At 30.5% G+C, this 19,869-nt stretch overlaps 5 protein-coding genes across 5 annotated transcripts in view; 1 reads left to right on the top strand and 4 right to left on the bottom strand.

Moving 5' to 3' along the window:
* Nucleotides 1–1,303: 1,303 nt before the first annotated feature.
* Nucleotides 1,304–2,768, bottom strand: LOC109604825 (lipase 3). Its single transcript, XM_020021358.2, has 5 exons — nucleotides 2,640–2,768; nucleotides 2,391–2,583; nucleotides 1,972–2,336; nucleotides 1,673–1,916; nucleotides 1,304–1,618 (listed from the first exon to the last, which is right to left on the bottom strand). The coding sequence occupies exons 1-5, from the start codon at nucleotides 2,766–2,768 to the stop codon at nucleotides 1,320–1,322; spliced, it is 1,230 nt and encodes a 409-aa protein (XP_019876917.2). The 3' UTR covers nucleotides 1,304–1,319.
* A 777-nt stretch (nucleotides 2,769–3,545) lies between these two features.
* On the bottom strand, nucleotides 3,546–5,066 carry LOC109604813 (lipase 3-like). Its single transcript, XM_049969904.1, has 5 exons — nucleotides 4,938–5,066; nucleotides 4,687–4,879; nucleotides 4,263–4,627; nucleotides 3,966–4,209; nucleotides 3,546–3,912 (listed from the first exon to the last, which is right to left on the bottom strand). The coding sequence occupies exons 1-5, from the start codon at nucleotides 5,064–5,066 to the stop codon at nucleotides 3,614–3,616; spliced, it is 1,230 nt and encodes a 409-aa protein (XP_049825861.1). The 3' UTR covers nucleotides 3,546–3,613.
* A 3,204-nt stretch (nucleotides 5,067–8,270) lies between these two features.
* Nucleotides 8,271–9,871, bottom strand: LOC109604819 (lipase 3). Its single transcript, XM_020021353.2, has 5 exons — nucleotides 9,623–9,871; nucleotides 9,368–9,560; nucleotides 8,950–9,314; nucleotides 8,652–8,895; nucleotides 8,271–8,597 (listed from the first exon to the last, which is right to left on the bottom strand). Exons 1-5 carry the CDS (start codon nucleotides 9,767–9,769, stop codon nucleotides 8,305–8,307), a joined length of 1,242 nt encoding a protein of 413 aa, XP_019876912.2. The 5' UTR covers nucleotides 9,770–9,871; the 3' UTR covers nucleotides 8,271–8,304.
* A 436-nt stretch (nucleotides 9,872–10,307) lies between these two features.
* On the top strand, nucleotides 10,308–12,659 carry LOC109604821 (uncharacterized). Its single transcript, XM_020021355.2, has 3 exons — nucleotides 10,308–10,392; nucleotides 11,476–11,551; nucleotides 11,604–12,659. Exons 2-3 carry the CDS (start codon nucleotides 11,495–11,497, stop codon nucleotides 12,369–12,371), a joined length of 825 nt encoding a protein of 274 aa, XP_019876914.2. The 5' UTR covers nucleotides 10,308–10,392; nucleotides 11,476–11,494; the 3' UTR covers nucleotides 12,372–12,659.
* A 322-nt stretch (nucleotides 12,660–12,981) lies between these two features.
* LOC109604818 (uncharacterized) overlaps nucleotides 12,982–19,869 on the bottom strand; it is a 45,302-nt gene continuing 38,414 nt past the window's right edge. Inside the window, exons 2-4 of the mRNA XM_049969514.1 lie at nucleotides 15,447–15,819; nucleotides 13,935–14,298; nucleotides 12,982–13,876 (exon numbers count right to left, since the gene is read on the bottom strand). Of these exons, the coding sequence (XP_049825471.1) occupies nucleotides 13,671–13,876; nucleotides 13,935–14,298; nucleotides 15,447–15,812 (936 nt within the window). The 5' untranslated portion in view covers nucleotides 15,813–15,819 and the 3' untranslated portion in view covers nucleotides 12,982–13,670. The remainder of the gene's footprint in view (nucleotides 13,877–13,934; nucleotides 14,299–15,446; nucleotides 15,820–19,869) is intronic.

The following is a 19,869-nucleotide window of genomic DNA, read 5'->3' as shown; positions in this document are numbered from 1 at the left end:
GATTTTGGTTTTTTCTTGAAATTTTTATTAACACATTTATTAATGTTTTTTCAATGTTATATTTTAAAAATAAAAACAGCATTTAATGAACGATAACAAAACTTAAATAATAGATTCTATTTGTTTAATTAACAATATACTACAATTAATAAAATAATAATAAATTCAGCCCATAATAAATACAACTTCTGTTAATGTTAAAATAGAAATTGTTTGAAACAGAATATTAAGAATTTGATTTCTTGTTTTTTTCAATCAAAATATTTCGAAAATTATTGAAAATTAATAATAGAGTAATAGAGTATTTTAAAAAATACATAAGACATCTTGGATATAAATATTTAAATATAAATATTTTTTTAAAAAATTTTCATTCATAAAAGAATTGAAAAAACGTAATTGACATTTTACTGTGTAAAATAATATTTTCATAAAATTTTCGAAGAAAAAACACAAAAACTTTGTTTTTTTTTTCAATTGATCAAGATAAGTTCTTTATCACGCCTAAAAATTGAACACTTAAAAAATATATATTATATAAAACATAAAACTTCAATTAAATAAAAATTGTTAAATTTTCAAAATTTCATAAAAAATTGAGAAATTACTTTATGGACAACTTTTTTTTTAAATATACTATTTTTGATGAACATTTTGAAATAAAATAGACATATAATAGTATTAAAAATTTGTTTCATAAAAATTTCTATCAAAAACCGTGAAAATCGGCATATTTTCAAACTTAAAATTATTTTCTACAAATAAATTTTTTTTCTAAATTCCGTAAAGAATATAAAAAGTATAATTATGGATAAAGTATTACATGTATTTTAGAATAATATACCAAATTTAAGCATGATGGTCCAAAGGTTGCTGAAATATGAAGGAAAAACAAATTTCTTCATATTTGAATAATTGTAGCACTCTGTGTAGTAAACATAAATAATAAAAAATATATTTACATACAATTATATTTAACAAATATGCTATATTCTTATATATTTGTTAAATAATAGTTAATTTAATTAAAAAATATTTATATGCAATAAAAAATCTTTATTTAAATTATCATTCACAATTAACAAAATAGAAAACATTAATTAATATTAACATTAATATTTTTAATATTTATAAAATATTAGTAAATATTAATTTAAATTACAAAAGGTTGATAACATTTTATATTATCGACGTCATCAGTCTTGTTATTAGATAATTTGCTCAAAATCATTATATTATATTAGTGAGTAATAAAAAAATTTTTATTTAAATTTTCGTTTATCAAGTCTTAATATAAATTGGCCATGTGTCTGTTATAATTAGTGTCTGGCGAAAAGACTAATAACTTTGTTGTAAATTAGGGTCGGTGCATGGATACCATACATATAATCAACATGATTAATCTTGTTATTAGAGAGCAAAAACTTGGCCTTTGTTGGTGCGTTTGTAAGTTGGTTATAAAGTCTATCCACATCTTTAGTTGCGGACAACCAGTCATTATTGCTGTAGATTATATAAATTGGAGCCGTAATTTTGCTAAGGTCATATTTTGGAGGAGTAGCTTTTCCATAAGCTTTTATGTTACCAATAAGGCCATGATCGTATTGTCTAAAGTAACCTAAAAGGAACAACAGTAAAGAAAACTAGTCAATAATTAATCGTTGAAACATACCTGATTTAATTTCTTGTCCGTAATGCAAAAATTGTCTGGTTGAGGAACCTGCCGGAGTGTGACCCATCAAAGTTGGCAACATGGTGGCGTTCATCTCGTCCTTGTTGAAGCCGCAAATGGCGAAAAGTCCATTGGTGCATAACACCTGAGTTAAGGAGTCGTCGCTGCACAGTGCCGACCCTGCCAACGCCAAGAAATCGCTGCTTGGAAGGAACTCGTTGATACCAATCAGCGACATCAAAGCCTATGAACAATTAATTAATTATCCCATTTCCTGACGTTGTACATTAATGACTTACTCCAAGGGTTTTGTTCCAGAAGGCGATAAGTTTAAGCAAGGGGCTGGTCATGTGATTCATGTAAGCAATGGGGGCCATACTGACGTGGACCTTGATTTTATTATTATATTCGGGATGTTCGCTCAACATGACGTAATAACTGGTGGTTCCTTGTGAGTGTCCCACATAATAGACGCCGTCGGCTCCAGTTATCTCCAAGGTCAGGTCGATCATTGCGGGAAGATCGATGGCACCGATTTCGTGCCAGCTGAACTGCCAGAACTTGGAGTCTTTGTCGGGGTTGTAGACGGTGTGGTTTCTGGAGTAAGTATTACCTCGACCGTTGCCCATCCAAACGTCATAACCCAAGTCAGCCAGAATGTAAGCTATAAAATTTGCAAATAACCATCACATCTAAAAGTAATAAGACATTACTTAACCTAAGCCTTTGCCAGGTCCGGTGATGATCCAATCGGCGGACGAAGAAATCAGGCCGTGCTGCAAGAAGGCAACCCTTCCGTTGTTCTTCCCTGTGACTCCCGAAGGAATCCTATGGACTGTCAGCAAATAATTGTCAGAGGTTTGGATCTGGTAGGTTTCGCAAGGATAGCCATGCTTTTGCAGCAGTTCAGGCTGCAAAGTAATCGTTTAAGGACAAATTCCAAGGAGCATAATCCACCCATACTTACCACTTTCATGTGAGCCTCCTCATCGTAGGGTAGCTCTAGTTCTGGTTGTTCATGATGTTGGTTTAATGTTGGTACAGCGTTAAGATACACAGTACCGAATAGTGCGACCAAAACGATAACCAACTTCATGATTTTCAAGTTATGAATTTCTGTTTCGAGTCTTACGAATTGAATGCTGGTGTCAATGCATGTGCAATTTATATGGTTGAGCAATTATCGGGACACTTTTGATAAATAAGATTAGAATGATGTGCCTTAGGAAAAACATCGTTTCAAGTAAAGGAGGAGGGGCTATAATTAAAAAGAATGACACTATCAGTTGATCAAAAGATTATAATGATGATGTAAAAAATAAAAATTAAAAGAATTGATTTGCGTAAACATGTGAATTGCGTATTGCCATTTCTTATACAATATTATCCCCACAGATGGTGAAATGAACAGAAAAACATAGGAAACAGTGTTTTTTTTACTTTTTGGTCATTGTTTTAAATGTGATAAAACATGTGAAGAGTACCAATGTACTTGTATCACTATCTACTTATACATGATTAAATCACATTTTAACTTTAAGTATTTACCCTGCATAATTGATTATGGTACTTAAAAACGTTCAAGTAAAACAGTTTTGTAATAAAATAAAAAAATACAATTGGTTCAATGGTTCAAAGAAAATAAAATAAATAAATATAATGCAGTAAAAGATTTTTATTTAAATGATCAATTAAAATTAACAAAATAATATTTATAATATTTATAAAATATTAGTAAATATTAATATAAACTACAAAAAGTTGATAACTTTGTTGAAAGTCAGGTTCAGAGCGTGGGTTCCTAATATTACAGACATCATCAAATTTTGTTGTTGAATGATTTGTTTAAAATATTTAAATTATGTTGGTATGCAATAAAAATGTTTATTTAATTTTCCATTTAGCAGTAATTAATATAAATTGGCCATGTGTCTTTTAAACCTAATGTCTTGCAAAAAGACTAATAACTTTGTTGTAAACCAGAGTCGGTGCATGAATTCCATACAAAAAGTCGATATGATTAAATTTGTAATCGGAAAGTAAAAACTTGGCCTTCGTTTGAGCGTTTGTAAGTTGGTTATAAAGCCTATCCACATCTACAGTTGCAGCCAACCAGTCATTTTCACTGTAGAGCAAATAAATTGGAGCCGTAATTTTGCTAAGGTCATAATCTGGAGGAGTAAGTCTTCCATAAATTTGCAAGTTACCAATAGGGCCATGATCCAATTGCCTAAAGTGACCTATAAGGAACAAGATTAACATTAAGAAGCAATAATTAATTGCTAAAACATACCTGATCTAATTTCTTGTCCGTAATGCAAAATTTGTTTGGTTGAGGAACCTGCCGGAGTGTGACCCATCAAAGTTGGCAACATGGTGGCGTTCATCTCGTCCTTGCTGAAGCCGCAAACGACGAAAAGCACGTTCGTGCACAACACCTGAGTTATGTCATCATCGCCGCATAAAGCCGAACCAACCAACGCCAAGAAATCGGAGCTTGGAAGGAACTCGTTCATACCAATCAATGACAGCAAAGCCTAAGAACAATTAAATTAATTATCCTAGTCTATATGTTGAACTAACAACTTACAGCAAGGCCGTCGCTCCAGAAGGAAATTATTTGAAGCAAAGGACTTGTCATGTGATTCATGAAAGCAATGGGGGCCAAACTGACATGGACTTTGATCTTGTCATTGTACTCGGGACGTTCGCTCAACATCACATAATAACTGGTGGTTCCTTGTGAGTGTCCCACATAGTAAACACTATCGACACCAGTTTTCTCCAAGGTGAAGTCGATCATTGTGGGAAGATCGATGACTCCGATTTCGTGCCAGCTGAATTGCCAGAACTCGGCGTCTTTATCGGGGTTGTATATGGTGTGATTCCTGGAGTATTTGTTACCACGACCGTTGCCCATCCAAACGTCATAACCCAAATCGGCCAGAATGTAAGCTATAAAATTAACAAATCACCGACAAATCCAAAAGTAATAAAAACTTAAAGTACAATACCTAAACCTTTGCCAGGGCCTGCGATGACCCAGTCAGCGGAAGAACAAATCAGGCCATGCTGCAAGAAGGCCACCTTTCCGTTACTCTGCCCAATGACTCCTGAAGGAATCCTGTGCATTGTGAGCAAATAATTGTCGGGGGTTTCGATCTGGTAGGTTTCAGCAGGGTAGCCATGCTTTTCAATCAGTTCTGGCTGGAAATTAAGCATTTAAGGACACATTCCGACAATAATAAACCAAGTTCATACATACCACAGTCATGTGTGCTTCTTCATCATATGGCAGGTCATATTTTTGTTGCTCATGGTGTTGGATTAAAGTTGGTATAGCGTTAGGATACACAGTACCAAATAGTGCGACCAAAACAATAACCAACCTCATGATTTGATTTTCAAGTTATTATTTTCTGTTTGGAGACATACGAATTTAATGCTGGTGTGTCCGCATGTGCAATTTATATATTTGGGAAATTATCGCGGTCAGTTTGATAAATAAGATTAGAATGGTATGTTTTAAGAAAAATATCGTTTGGAGCAAAGGTTGATCTCAAGATTGATGATTGATGAGAGAAAAACATTTGAATTCCTGGGATTGTTTTGCGTACAAATGTGAAATGTGCGTTTAAAATTGTCATTTCTTATACTGCATGTACAAAAGGTCCAGAAGACAGAAAAGCATTTGAAAAAATGTTATTTTTTGACTTTTCAGATACTAATTGAAATATGATAAATATGTGAAGAGTACAAATGTACTTGTATCATTAATCTGATCGTTTATATATAACTAATCACATTTTAAGGTTTGAGTATTTAACCTGTACTATAATTTATGTTTTTTAAAACTGTTAAATAAACATGAATTAATTCTACAATTAGCATGTTAAATATAAGTTTAAAGAGAAAATTTATTTATCAGTTTCTATTGTTAAAGAAATGTTTTTATGATAAATTATATTATATTTATTTTCTTATTAAACTTGTAATTGTCTATTAAAAACAATGTTATCATGTATGCAACTTTCTCTTCACAAAATAATAAGAATTGTAATTAACACAATTTAAATAATTGGAGATACAATATCAATTTTTTTATGAAACCTCTAAAACTAGGACCATTACTCGCTTTCTGAGGTCTAACATCATAAAATATTCCTTTAAATAACTTTGAAATATTCTTAATTTCTTTTTCACTAATAAATAATTTGATTATTCATTATTTTATTCTCCTAACTAACAAGTCCTTTATTTATATAAAGAATAATTTTATTCCTGTAATTACATAAATGTTTTGTTTTCATATATTTTTTAATTTATTTATATGTAAATGATAAAATTTGTTGTAATTAAATAATTACAATTAAACATTAAATAATTTAAACAACTATTTGACTTTTTTAAATGTTAATCGCTTTCTGAAAATTTTCAGCATAAAATATTGTATTATTTTTGAAATATTTTCTTATTTTCTGTTTAACTAATTAATTATTTTATTATTCTCATTAACAATTCCTTCATTTATTTAAAGATTTCTTACATTAATTCAATTTTTTATATTTATTTAATTTTCATTTGCTTTTGAAAGTTCACATTTAAATAGATAAACTTTATTTTAGTTACAAAAGATATTGTAAGTATGTGATATAAGTATATTGTTTATTCTGTTCTTGATATTCAGATTTATTTATATTTATAGTGACATTTAACCTTACACCTGTTATAAAAATATCAGATACATATCTAATGATTGGTACAGATAACAATGTTATTAATATTGATTTTTAATGACGACAAAAAAATGTATATATTTTTTTGCAAAACAACAGTGATTTTGCTAAATTTAATTTTGTTCATTGTTAACTTTTGATATAAATATTGATAAAATATTCTGAAAGGTTATAAATATGTGAAGATTGCTATTATTTATTTACATACGTTTTTAATTGATTAATCCACATTTAAGCCTTTGAATATTTAATCTACACAAAAAATTAATTGAAAAAACAATATAAAACATTACATGAATTAACTCTCTAAATTTAATTATGAAATAAATACATTTAAATTAGGAATTTAGGTTTATTTTTAATATGATAGTTTAATCATATTATTAAGTTTTACTATAATTATTAATATTAAATTTGTTTTGTGTTATTGATTTTTATATGTAATATTTTAATAATTTTGATGTATTATATATATTTTTTTAATTTTTATTTGGAAATTACATTTAAATGGATAAAAAAAATTAAAATACGCATTTATAAAATGATTTTAGTAACAAAAATATGAATTATTTCTATATAAAAATGTTTACTAATTTATTCTATTTAAATTCCTTTCCTTGAAATTATATTATAAAAATTTGTTTAAATGTTTAATTAATTGTTTACATTCGAATTCTTAGGTACATCTTCTAAGACCTAAGATATTTATTTTTTGTTCCTAATTACTTAAAATGTATTTAAATGTTTACAATAAAATTATCTAATTATTATCTGGTATTATAGTCTTTTGTTCATTTTAAATTTTATTTTATTATATTCAACATTTTACTAATAACATATAATACTTTTATCTTTGTACATAGAGTAATAGATTTATATCAGTTATAAGGAAATCTTGATTAAAATTCTGAAGAAATAGAAAAAATATGTATCAAATCTTATATAATTGTTGAAAAAAATGTAATCGTACATCATAAGTGAAAACAAGTTCAAAGTTAATTTTTCTTGATAAAATAGCACAAATAATTTCTATTCTATAAATAATTTGTCTACTTATTTGTTAATCCAATATTAATGGATTATCTTTTTTAATGTTACTAGAGTAATACCCAATATTTTCACAAATTTTATTTACTGATAAAACATTTTATGAAAAAAAAAAACAATTAAATGGACGTTACAAAAGGGAAGAACTTTAAAGATTAGTACGGTATTTTTTTCGAAACTTAACAATAAATACAAATACATTAATAAAACACAATGGCATAAATAATCTTCAAAATATTGCTATTTATCTACAATACTTGAGATTAACGCAACTACTTGAATTGATTTTTATCTGTATTTTACTAAAACTTGTAGAACAGCCTGTGCAAAGCGTGTAGGAATTTTTTTAGATAAGAACAGAAGAGTGGTTAGGGCCGGATCTCCTATAAAACGACCGGAGCTGTGTTAGCATTAATCTAGAAACAAAATCAATCTAAGATGTAATGTTTTAAGATTGAGACATTTACAGGTTTAAAAACATTAACATATTCATAATAGTTTCTAAGTAACACATTCTCAAAGACGTGAACATTTATTTAGTAATCTGCAGCTTATAACCTTGTTATTGACCTTCAAGAAGATAGAATAGTTGTTGTAATCAATTTATTGTTTATCATTAAAGAATGTCAATTATTTATTTCCCCCTCATTGGCAAAACAGGCTAAGTCCGGCACTGCCTAATATTAGTGGCACGTACCAAATTAATTTAGATAAATTGTCGTTGTTAATAAAATGATCACTAAACTATTTACTTCTATTATTTAATAATAAGAAACTGTCCATAACAAACAACACAACATTTTTATTACTATTTTATTTATTTCTTAAATAACAAAATACTTAACATTTTCAATGTCGAGACATCAAACTAATAACATGATTGTAAACCAACTTCGGAGCTCGCAGCCCATACAGATAGTCCAAATGATTAAAGCTCCCATCAGAAACTAAAAATTTCCCCTTGCAGTTCCCAAGCATCTTGCATAGTCTCAGTACATCCGTCTCCGCAGACAGCCAATCATTTCGGCTGTAGAGGAGATAAACTGGTGACGTTATTTTACTTAAATCGTAATCTGGAGGCGAGAATCTTCCATACACGTGGTGATTTTGAAACATTCCATAGTCATACTGACGGAAACGTCCTTAAAATTAAGATTTATAACCGATTATTACTAGATTAATTAATATCGATTTACCTGAATTGATCTCTTGGGCGTAATGTAGGAATTGTCTAGTAGATGAGCCGGCAGGAGTGTGACCCAAAACGACTGGCAGTAATGTGGTGTTCATTTCCTTGTAACTGAAACCACAAACTGCAAACAATGCGTTGGTGCACAAGATTTGGGTGAAAGAATTGTCGTTGCACAGGCTACCGCTCACGTTACTCAAAAAATCGCTGCTGGGAAGGAACTCATCTACTCCAATCATTTTGAGCAACATCTAAAAATACAAACAGGTGATAAACGAATCAATTTGATGTACATTTTTATTTACACCAAGAGGTTTTTGCCAAAATGCCATGAGATGCATCAGAGGACTCTTCATGTGGCTCATGAACCCTATAGGAGCTAAACTGACGTGCACCTTTATCTTGTCATTGTACTCGGGCCTGGAAGCAGCCATCACGTAAAAGCTGGTGGTGCCTTGAGAGTGGCCAGCATAATAAACACCATCCACCCCAGTTGTATTCAAGACGAAGTCGATCATTGTTGGCAGATCTATTTTACCGATTTGGTGCCAGCTGAATTCCCAAAATTTGGAGTCTTTATCTGGATTGTATTTAACGTTGTTCCTGGAGTATTTGTTGCCTCTGGCATTGCCCAGCCAAACGTCATACCCTTCATCAGCCATAATGTATGCTAAAAGTTTATGGTCACAATTAAGTTTCCTGAGTATTTTTGCGAATTAGTACCTAATCCTTTTGTTTCTCCAGTAACAATCCAGTCGGCGGAAGAGGACAATATACCGTGCATCAAAAATAAGACTTTTCCATTATTTTTTTTGCGTTTTCCGTTTGGTATTCTATGCAAGGTCAGAACGTAACCATCCTCAGTAGTCACTTCGTGCTCTTCACACAAATATCCATTATTTTTGATCATTTCAGGCTAAAAAACAACAACCAAAGTTTAAAACAAATATACTGATACTGCCAGAGTTTAATATTTACCACAGTTGCAGAAGCTTCATCTTTTATTTCCTCAAGACTCTTGCTTTGAAATTCAGGAAGAGATCTGATCAGTTCCAGATGTTCCACGCTCAAATTGGCTGTGACTACTGCCGCAGTTGCTGCAAGGACCAAAAGGATGAGGTGCATCTTGTTCCAGAACCGAAACAGATCTAAACTTACTGTGGAAAAGTGTTTCTTTTATATTTTCTCGATTTTAGATAAGATTTACAATAATTATTTACAATTTTGAAATAATTGCCCAATATTTTTTATATTGTATTCTCAATGTGGATATCTATAATAATAACAACGTGACCTTATGTTTGTGCAAATTACTATTGTTTTTAAATTTTATTCAAATGCATTGATAAAAAGACTTACTGTAGAAAAACAAAATGATTTGTAAAAATAATACAAAATATTTTTAATAAAAATGTAAATTAGGGCATACCATTACTTATTTAAAAAATAAAAAATAATTTATTAATATTATTTAATACTGTTTAATTATGACTTTTGTTTCAATCTACAGATAATGTTCAGTTTAAATTAAAATTTTCAAAATACTTTTTTAATTAAAGAAATTTGTTAAATGAAGTGTCATTTTCAACTATTGGCTCAAAGATGTCACCATAAATCGCATGTTTCGTTGAAAATTTTTTTAAATATTTTTGCGAATAGCGCTACACGTTGCATACTGTTTTTCTTAGTTTGTTCCTTCTTCTTAATGTTATAAAAACGTTGGTTGGTTCTAATTTTACTTGTGCGAGGTAAGTTTTGTGTTTATTTAATTATTATTAATTTGAATTATCAAAAAATAATGCTGATTTGAATTTTATTACACTAGTTCATGTATTTTATATATTAATTGTTTTTATTATTATTTTAACTTTTGTGTTTCATATTTCTATAAACTAGTTAGTTTTGAAATATTTTAATTTCTATTATTTTGCATAATTTATTAATTATATTAGTAGAAAAGTAGTTTTTGTTATTTAATTTATACAATTAATTATTTGTAACTGAAACAAAATGATATTTACTTAATGACGGTTCATTATTTGTAATTAATAGACTAGAAACTAGCTCAGGTGTATCAATCCCTTTCAAATTAAAATGATTGATATTTGACATCAGGATTTTGAAATACAAATTTGACAGAAAATCAATTAAAATCAAATCTGAAATCAAATCACCATATAAATATATACAAGAATAATTATTTTATTAAATCATAAAATGAACATGTGAATATGCCAAAATGCCAGTTTTCAATAAATAAAAATCACCTTAGTGTTCTCAAATCTATATTGAGAAGTAGCTGGTTAATACTAATTAATTCAAACACTATCTAAAAATATTTTATCAGCAATTATATTTATCACATTATTTTCACCCATCCCAAAGGAAAATATACAGCATATATATATATATATATATATATATATATATATATATATATATATATATATATATATATATATATATCATTATAATTTTTTGGAAAATAATTTGTAATATATATTCAAGTTAGTTAGTTATAAATTTTGTTCTAAAAATTTTAACTGAGTGATGGCCTAACAAAAATGTCTGTGGATGTTGTGATGTTGGAAACTTAATTTTTGGCATCACCTTAACTAGGGAACTATTAATACTTCCAAATTTCATACAGGGTGTTCGCTATTTATGTTACGCTTAATTTTGTGCATTTTGGAAATAAATAATTGGCATTCAAGTTCCATATAAATTAATAATCATTATTATAGCAACTTTTTAAAATGTTAAATATTTTGCCTCAGTTCTTTTATTTAATGTGAACTGGCATTAAATAAAAAAAAAATGTTTCTTTCCAGTCCCAATTTTAATTTAACCATGGACGAACCGATTATTCCACCTCATTTTTTCGAGGCGGACAATAGACAAGATGAAGTAAGTACATTGAAAAGTTCTAAATACAACCCTAGTCGAAAAATAATTTTAGACCAACTGGGATCACGAACTACGTGAAGAGTTCCAGTGCCAAGTCTGCATGAATTACATGCACCCCCCAATATTTTTGTGCGAAACTGGCCACAACTACTGCAGAAGTTGCTTCAACAAACTAAGCCAGTGCCCCACTTGCGGGGCACCCAAGAAGCAAACCAGGAACTTCACAATGGAACGTTTGTGGCACAAGGTGGTTTTACCCTGCACAAACGCGGATAACGGTTGCGACGTGATGGCGAGGGGCCCAGACGTTCTGCGTCATCAGCTCAGATGCGTCTACCAGCCGAGCAATTGCCCTTACAAACACATCGACGGTTGCACCTGGATTGGGTGCCCATCGGAGTTCGAAACGCATTTAATCGAGAGACATCAGGAAACGATTTGGCACAACTTCTCCACCGTTGATATTCGAGACATCTCGTCGCCGTGTCGTACACTTTTCCATGCGGTATTTTACACGGACAGAGAGCTTTTCTACTTCTGTTATCAAATTACCAATGGGCAATTTAAAGTTTGCGTTATTAAATTGACCAATTTCACGGAGACTGATTTTAAATATCGATTTGTCATTTTACGTTCGGACGGCGAAACCCCGGCGCTTCAATATGAATGCCCCACATCATACATGAGAAATTTCAATCCCACTAATATCTCCCAATATTTTTGTTGGGGGACCGCCTATATTAAGGAATTTGCCGATGCCAGTGGTACCATCTCTGTAACATGCACTATAATAGAAAAGAGGAATACCAGGCATATGTGAATGAAAAAGATGAATTCATTATTAAAATCCTTTTTTAATATGTCATCATTTTTCGAAATTTGTAAACTTTTATTGATTTTTTTTCAGTATTACTTAGTGCTATACAATATGTGTTGTAATGTCCTCGTATTTCGTATATATTTCTATGTCTTAAATTGTCATTTACATGTTTTTATTTTTAATATTTTTGTATGACTACATCTTAACACATTATTAAGAGTGTGTTTTTGAGTAAAAAAAGTATTTTTTGTGTATATTTTTAAATGAGAATATAGCATTACCATTTTATTGATGAATTGATTTATTTACATATTGACTTACAATAATGATCATTAGTTATTAAATAATCATTTCTAAATGAATGAGATATAAATTTCTTAATTAACGAAAGTTATTAATGTGAAGTAATATTTCTTATACTAATTAGAAATATTACTTATTTTGATGAATTCATTGAACTAATTCATTTACTTTGATACCCTGTTGATTCGTTGAGAGTTTAATTAGTTTAAAGTTGTTAGATACGTAAAATTCTTTGATTTTACATCTAATTACAGTTTAATTTGTATGTAAGGAAAGTCCTGCACATAAATATAAAATAAGACACATATTCACTACAAATACTTTTATTTAAAACAATTATTTAACATACACTGTCCACTAAAGGATATCCGGGTATATTTAGTAGATACACTTAGTTGTACTTTTTACATAAATGCATACATATTTTGATAAAATTTTGAATTCGAACTGATATCACAGATTCACACTAAAGACTTTTAATCAAACCATTTTGTAATTTCATAGGGAAACTTACGAACTAGACAAATATAAATAATAAATTGTAATCAAATCTTCTCAATATTGTAATAAATTACAACATACTTTTCATAGAACATGATGGAGCAGGAATGTGGAAATCATTAGTTAAACGTTTTTGGTCCGTATATAGCAAAATTATCACACCAAAAAATAATAAAATCCATTCATTCATAAAAATACATTTATATCAGTCATATTTTAAAATATAAGTATCAGTTAGCTGCTTTCCTATAAGAGGTGACTTAATTTTTAAATCATCATGGAGGTGATCCAACACATCTATTAAAATATAGATGACAGTGACACCCATAGTATATTACATATTATATTTTGGATAATGCCATCTAAACACTTAATCGTGCAAATTTTTCAAAAGCAATTCAAAAAGTGAATTGTCACTAAATCCGTGTAGATATTCGTTGATCCAGCTCACTGATACATGCTAACTTAAAACATAAATATCAACCTAAATCTAGATTAGTGCCTTAGTTGTAACATGCCAGTGTTAATACTAGAATTAAGTACGGAACGAGGCAACAGCTCCCTCAGCGAAAAATATCTTTTTGCATCGTTCACTTCGACTGTGGTCACGTGTTGGAAGCAGCACGGCTGCGAGATGTGTGTCTTCGGGGGCAGAGGCGCTGGTTTCGGTTGCTTCTTGGTTTTCTTTTTTTTCTTCTTGCCTGCAACCGCAATCAGTTAGTCGATAAATCAATAATCGAGTCCGAGATGAAATCTTACCGGGTGTGGACAGGTTCACGTTCTCCGGACGGGCCACCAGAGTTTCCACGTGTCGTCCCAGCTCCTCGGCCGCCATGCACATGTCGAAACTGAAGCCGATCTGGAGCTTGTGATCCTCGGAGAAGCACATGGTGTGGAACGTCGGTCCCTCCATCTTGTACGAGGACAGGTTGTCGACGATGTCGTGCCACAGCATGAAACCCGTGCCCCTTTCGGCCAACGCTATTTTGATGCAGCGCTTCGTCCGCGCCCTGGATTCACCCCTGTCCAGGATCACGACCGGGATTCCCTCGTATTTCAGCTTCCAGTCGCTGTCCTCCGGCGATTTCACGTAGAGATTCGCCAGCGAGTTGCACACGTACACCTGGAAATGGAACTTACATGAACAACGTGGCATCTAAGGCATGTGTGACGTAAGGCAATTATTTCAGTGTTGTTAAAATTAATTATTTAGCAATTTTTTTACACGTCTTGGCTCGGTTGAAATGAGATGATAAAAATGTATGTAAATTATACTCCACTTCACATAACATTTTTATTTCCCACAGATTAGTGTTGGAGATGCGAAGGTCAAAGTAAGATTGGAATAACAGATTTGAGTTTTTCTCATGAACCAGGATAAATTTAAACATTTAATGGACAAAAAAGTTCCTTAAATTAACGAAGAATGATCTAATGAAGACGTTAAAATGTATTTTCTCAGGATTATAATGACGCAACCGTTCAATAATTCTTTTAAACAACAGTTTCATATTTCCCCTTTTATGTTCCTTTATTCCTGCTATTTGGTTTCGTGCTTTTAGATATTAAATGCTGCAGAGTTTAATGAATCTGGGAGATACTGGCTTAATTATCTGGGGGTAATAATAAAATTTACTGTACTGTAAAATCTTTAATCGTCCAATATGTGAGTAACGTTAAAAAATCACACTTGATGTAAACTTTTTTATTGGCAATTAACGTTTTTAGTTATAACTCAATATCCAATAATCATCAATTTTTATTCACACTCAGTTTCCTTTGTCTGCGAAAAAATATAAATTTCCTTTTTTAGCAAGGTTAAATCAAATATCTTTCCCAATAACACCCCTTAAAGGACACTGCGACGTTTGACCAACATAAATCAAACCCATCCATATTCATAAAAAACCATTTAGGTTTCCTTAAATAAAATATATAGGCGATCGTTTTTTTATTAAAGAAGATTTATCGTTAACCGACTGGATAGTAAACGATATCGGTGGTTTTGTCCGTTTATAGCTCATATTTTATTTTGTTGATATTGAACAGAGGCTGATCGACTAATGGATTAGCAAACATCGATGGGAGCGGCTACACAGTGCAGTATCCACAACATGTAGATGAATGATGGCGTACTACATTATAAACACGGTTTATATCTGACATGTGGACCGACGTAAAACGATAAATCATTTATTAATTAATGACTAATCCAATAAAAACTTTAACACGATTCGATTCACCTTTATGTGCGTAATCAACGTTATTTACCTCGGTTTTCAACCCCCTGAAAAACGACTCGATCTGTTCCCTTTCGGCCGGCGTGATCACCCCCTGATACGGCTTCTCCTGGGCCTCCCTCTCGTTCTCCTCGCTCTCCGTTCTCGTTTCGCTCATGTCCTCCCTTTCGCCGTAGCTGCTGCCCGACGTGGTGGTGCTGGAGTCGCCGCTTCCTTCACCCGTCGAGGACAGACGTTGTCGTTGCTGCTGGGCTTTGTAGAACTCCTGGTACGAGTCGTACTTCTGCGAGAATCGGTTGATGGCGTACTCCGAACTGTCATGGTTCTTCGACTGTATCGACAGGGTGGACAGACGTTTGTCTATGGAGATCGTTGGGTACGTCGTGTAAGCCTCCATTTCTTATCTGAAACCAATTAGAGGATTATTAAATTTTGCTTGTTTAATCCTCGTGGATTAATATTTAATCAGCGGAATTATCTTCTACGAAATTGCAGCGCTCAAAGTAAATATCCCTGTTTAAAAACAAGTCCCGGAGCAAAAATAAACAGTTAAAGCTAACGCATATAATTATTACTAAGTATAACAGTTTTAAACGCAAAACTAATTCATCTTGTTCATGTTGATTATAAACTTTCCTTGGCAAAGTTCTGCCTGTTTTTATAATACCATGTAGTTAACTTCATCCCGTACATTTTAATGTGGAGCCATACATAGCACACTTTTATTTTGTGAAGCTGGGCATTCGTTGAAGTTGAATTGTTTGAAACGAATTCAAACGTTAGTTGTTAATGGAATAATTTTTTTGCTGTCCAGAGTAAATATGTCGGTCATGCGAACGAGGGAAAATATATCCAACTTTTTTGTGTTATTTTTATTCATGAGATTACACAGACTAGTTACGATTGCACGATCTAGATAACATTGTAATTTTTTTTATTTATTTATTTAGTAATATCTAGATATTTGCACTGTTTGTTGTTATGACGTCAATCATTTTTATGGAAGGTGAAAATATAACGTTTAACTATAATCGTACTTTCGATTATAACTAAAAAAATCTTAATTAAACAATGTGATTTTCTAAATTGGTTAGATCAGCAGTTCTATGATCTGACCTCTTAAAGAATTAGAAAATTTTAACACATAAAAACTAAAATTTTACGGTCGATAAAAGAAATAATCGTCAATATTTAATAGTTATTGTACTTTCGATTATAGTTTACACAATATACTTTTCGTATTGTCTAAATATTTATTTTTATACAACATTGGAAAAAAATAAAAGAAATGTTATTCTGTCGTTATTAAGTTCATCAATAACTTTATAATTGCGAATTTTTAATAAATAGTTTTGAGAAGAACATAAATTATCTCAACAGACAAATAGATTATTTTAAAACATTAGTAATTATGTTAAATAGTTTGGCTTCATCCAATTTCCTTATGAATAGACTCAAAGCTTTCAAAATTGTCCAAAAGAATTTGGAAAGCTTCTTAGGACAGTTCATAGAGTTCTAACTTATTAACTAATACTTACCATTAAGTTATTTTTGACAGTTTTGAAGATATTTATTCGTTTCCCAAATTTATAATATTTTTACCTTCTTAAAGTCAGTCATTAAAGCTCTACTTAAGAGAAGAAGAAAATTTTTGTTTTCATTTAAAAAGCAGAATAAATTTTTGAATTGAATTTTATCGTTGGTTTTGGGAATAATTAAACCTGTTGTTTTTTATATTATAGTTGTTACTAAGTGAGATTCATGCAATAATAAAATAACGTAAAACATCTCGTTATGATTTAGATAGGACTGAAGCTATTTATAAGTTCCTAAAAGCAACGTATTTGTCTTTGTAAAATTTCTTCAAAGAATTTATTTCTTTTCAACAATTTCTGTGACAATTTTGAGCTCTTTAAACCGTTTACCAAAAAACTCTTCTGAAACTACTCAAACTAAAGAAAAATCTTAATATAATTTACTTAGTTTCAGTATACAAACAACCAAGGGAATTTATTTACTAAATTTTACTATTAACCAAGTTCATCTGACACTATTTATGTAATTATCAAATAAATTAAAGATCAATAAATCCTTTCTAGGGCTGTTTAAAGCATTATAATAAAAAAATATATCTTTTCAACCTCTTTTCGATAATGTCTAAAGTATTTGTCTTCATTCAATTTATCTTACAGAAGTTCAAGCTTGGAAACTGGACATTTTGAAAACTTCTTAGTACACCTAGTATATATATTTTTGACAGATATTTCCCAAATTTAGGATAGTTTTGGACCATTCTAAAGACATTAAAACTTCTACCAAAAGAAGAATTTGTAAGTTTCTCATTACAAAGTTCTTGAATTGAATTTTCCAGTTTCCTTCTAATAATTGCACATTCTTGCTTTATATTTCGTTTTGTCTAAATTTTTATTCCATATTTAGTTCCCTTCTAATAATTGCACATTCTTGCTTTATATTTCGTTTTGTCTAAATTTTTATTCCATATTTAGTTCTTCGACTCATTTCTGAATAAAACATTAGAAATAAACAAAGCAACAAAGTTTATACTAAAAGAAGAAGAAAATGTATATTTCCTATTATAAAATAGAAAATGTTTTTGAATTTACTTAGTTTTGACAGATATTCTTCATTTTTCCAACTTTAGAATAGTTTTGGAACATTCTAAAGAGATTAAAACTTCTACCAAAAGAAGAAAAATATGCAAGTTTCTCATTACTAAGTTTTTGAATTGAATTTTCCAGTTTCCTTCCAATAATTGCACTTTGTTGCTTCATATTTCGTCTTGTCTAAATTTTTATTCCATATTTAGTTCTTCTACTTGTTTCTGAATAAAACATTAGAAATGAAACATAGCAACAAAGCTTCTAGCAAAAAAAGAAGAAAATGTTTGTTTCCTATTATAAAATAGAAAAAGTTTTTGAATTTACTTAGTTTTGATAAATATTCAACCATTTTCCAAATTAAGAATAGTTTTGAACCATTCTAAAGACATCAAAATTTCTACCAAAAGAAAAAAATATGTAAGGTTCTCATTGAATTGAATTTTCCAGTTTTCTTCCAATAATTGCACCTTCTTGCTTTATATTTCGTCTTATCTAAATTTTTATTCCACATTTAATTCTTCGACTTGTTTCTGAATAAAACATTAGAAATAAATCAAAGTAACATTAGAAATAAATCAAAGTAACAAAGTTTCTACCAAAAGAAGAAGAAAATGTTTGTTTCCTATTATAAAATAAAAAAAGTTTTTGAATTTACTTATTTTTGACAGATATTAATCGAAGAAAAATATGTAAGTTTCTCATTACAAAGTTTTTGAATTGAATTTTCCAGTTTTCTTCCAATAATTGCACTTTCTTGTTTCATATTTCGTCTTGTCTAAATTTTTATTCCATATTTAGTTCTTCAACTTATTTCTGAATAAAATTTTAGAAATAAAACATAGCAACAAAGCTTCTACCAAAAGAAGAAGAAAATGTTTGTTTCCTATTATAAAATAGAAAAAGTTTTTGAATTCACTTATTTTTGACAGATATTCTTCCTTTTTCCAAATTTAGTATAGTTTAATAGTTTAGAATAGTAAAACTTCCACCAAAAGAAGAAAAATATGTAAGTTTCTCATTACAAAGTTTTTGAATTGAATTTTCTAGTTTCCTTCCAATATTAACACTTTCTTGCTTAATATTTCGTCTTGTCTAAATTTGTATTCCATAATTAGTTCTTCGACTTGTCTTTATTTCTAATGTTTTATACATTAGAAATAAAACAAAGCAAAGATAAAATTATTGTTCTGTCACAGTTTATTATTATACAAGACATGTGAATCGTTTGTAAAGTTTTAAAAACCCTGAACCTTTGAAAGCATGCATGCAGTTATGACCCGATATGATTTCTGGAATCGAACCACCCAAGTGGAATCGATAAAAATATGAAAGGAGTGCCTTTTCGTTGCGGGCATTAAGAATTAACAAACAATTATTGCGATATTTTTTTCACGTAGCGTTATGTGCATGTAAATCAACTATTATATGAGCTTCGATCGTAAAAAAATGAATCACGTTTCGTTGTGCACATTGAGATCATACGTGCGGATGATATAATCAATCGGGAATGAGTCAAACTTATTGCTCAACAGATCAACTTGCTAGACGAAAAAAATGTTCAGTGGTAAAATGGTGGATGATCCTAAAAAAAGTTGTTTCGTTCTCGTTTATGAGGGGGAAACGAGTCGAGGTGCATTAGCTGGCGAAACTCCGAAAGTAGCACATGAAACGGCTTGATGGGTGTCTCGCTTCTCGGCATTCTCGGCTTTGTTTACGGTCACGTTTCGGTTACAGGTTGTTTAGTCTATTTGTTCTTTTGCGTCGTGCCACGGCCGTTGCATAAACCGAATCCCGTCGCAATTTTTGATTTACTGCCCAGACGGAAGGAAGTGT

Source organism: Aethina tumida, chromosome 7, assembly GCF_024364675.1.
Source record: "Aethina tumida isolate Nest 87 chromosome 7, icAetTumi1.1, whole genome shotgun sequence".
NCBI classification, from domain to species: Eukaryota; Metazoa; Arthropoda; class Insecta; order Coleoptera; family Nitidulidae; genus Aethina; species Aethina tumida.
This window is presented reverse-complemented; position numbering and strand designations above follow the sequence as displayed.

Bases quoted from the DNA above. Each gene is read 5' to 3' on its own strand.
- LOC109604813 (XM_049969904.1), bottom strand. From the start codon at position 5,066: ATGAGGTTGGTTATTGTTTTGGTCGCACTATTTGGTACTGTGTATCCT. The intron at 4,628-4,686 runs GTATTGTACTTT...TTAATTTTATAG, and splicing joins AGGCCCTGGCAAAGGTTTAG to CTTACATTCTGGCCGATTTG. The intron at 4,210-4,262 runs GTAAGTTGTTAG...AATTGTTCTTAG, and splicing joins TCTGGAGCGACGGCCTTGCT to GCTTTGCTGTCATTGATTGG.
- LOC109604821 (XM_020021355.2), top strand. From the start codon at position 11,495: ATGGACGAACCGATTATTCCACCTCATTTTTTCGAGGCGGACAATAGA. The intron at 11,552-11,603 runs GTAAGTACATTG...AAATAATTTTAG, and splicing joins CGGACAATAGACAAGATGAA to ACCAACTGGGATCACGAACT.
- LOC109604819 (XM_020021353.2), bottom strand. From the start codon at position 9,769: ATGCACCTCATCCTTTTGGTCCTTGCAGCAACTGCGGCAGTAGTCACA. The intron at 9,315-9,367 runs GTACTAATTCGC...ATAAACTTTTAG, and splicing joins TGGAGAAACAAAAGGATTAG to CATACATTATGGCTGATGAA. The intron at 8,896-8,949 runs GTAAATAAAAAT...TTGTATTTTTAG, and splicing joins TTTGGCAAAAACCTCTTGGT to ATGTTGCTCAAAATGATTGG.
- LOC109604825 (XM_020021358.2), bottom strand. From the start codon at position 2,768: ATGAAGTTGGTTATCGTTTTGGTCGCACTATTCGGTACTGTGTATCTT. The intron at 2,584-2,639 runs GTAAGTATGGGT...ATTACTTTGCAG, and splicing joins AGGAGGCTCACATGAAAGTG to CCTGAACTGCTGCAAAAGCA. The intron at 1,917-1,971 runs GTAAGTCATTAA...AATTGTTCATAG, and splicing joins TCTGGAACAAAACCCTTGGA to GCTTTGATGTCGCTGATTGG.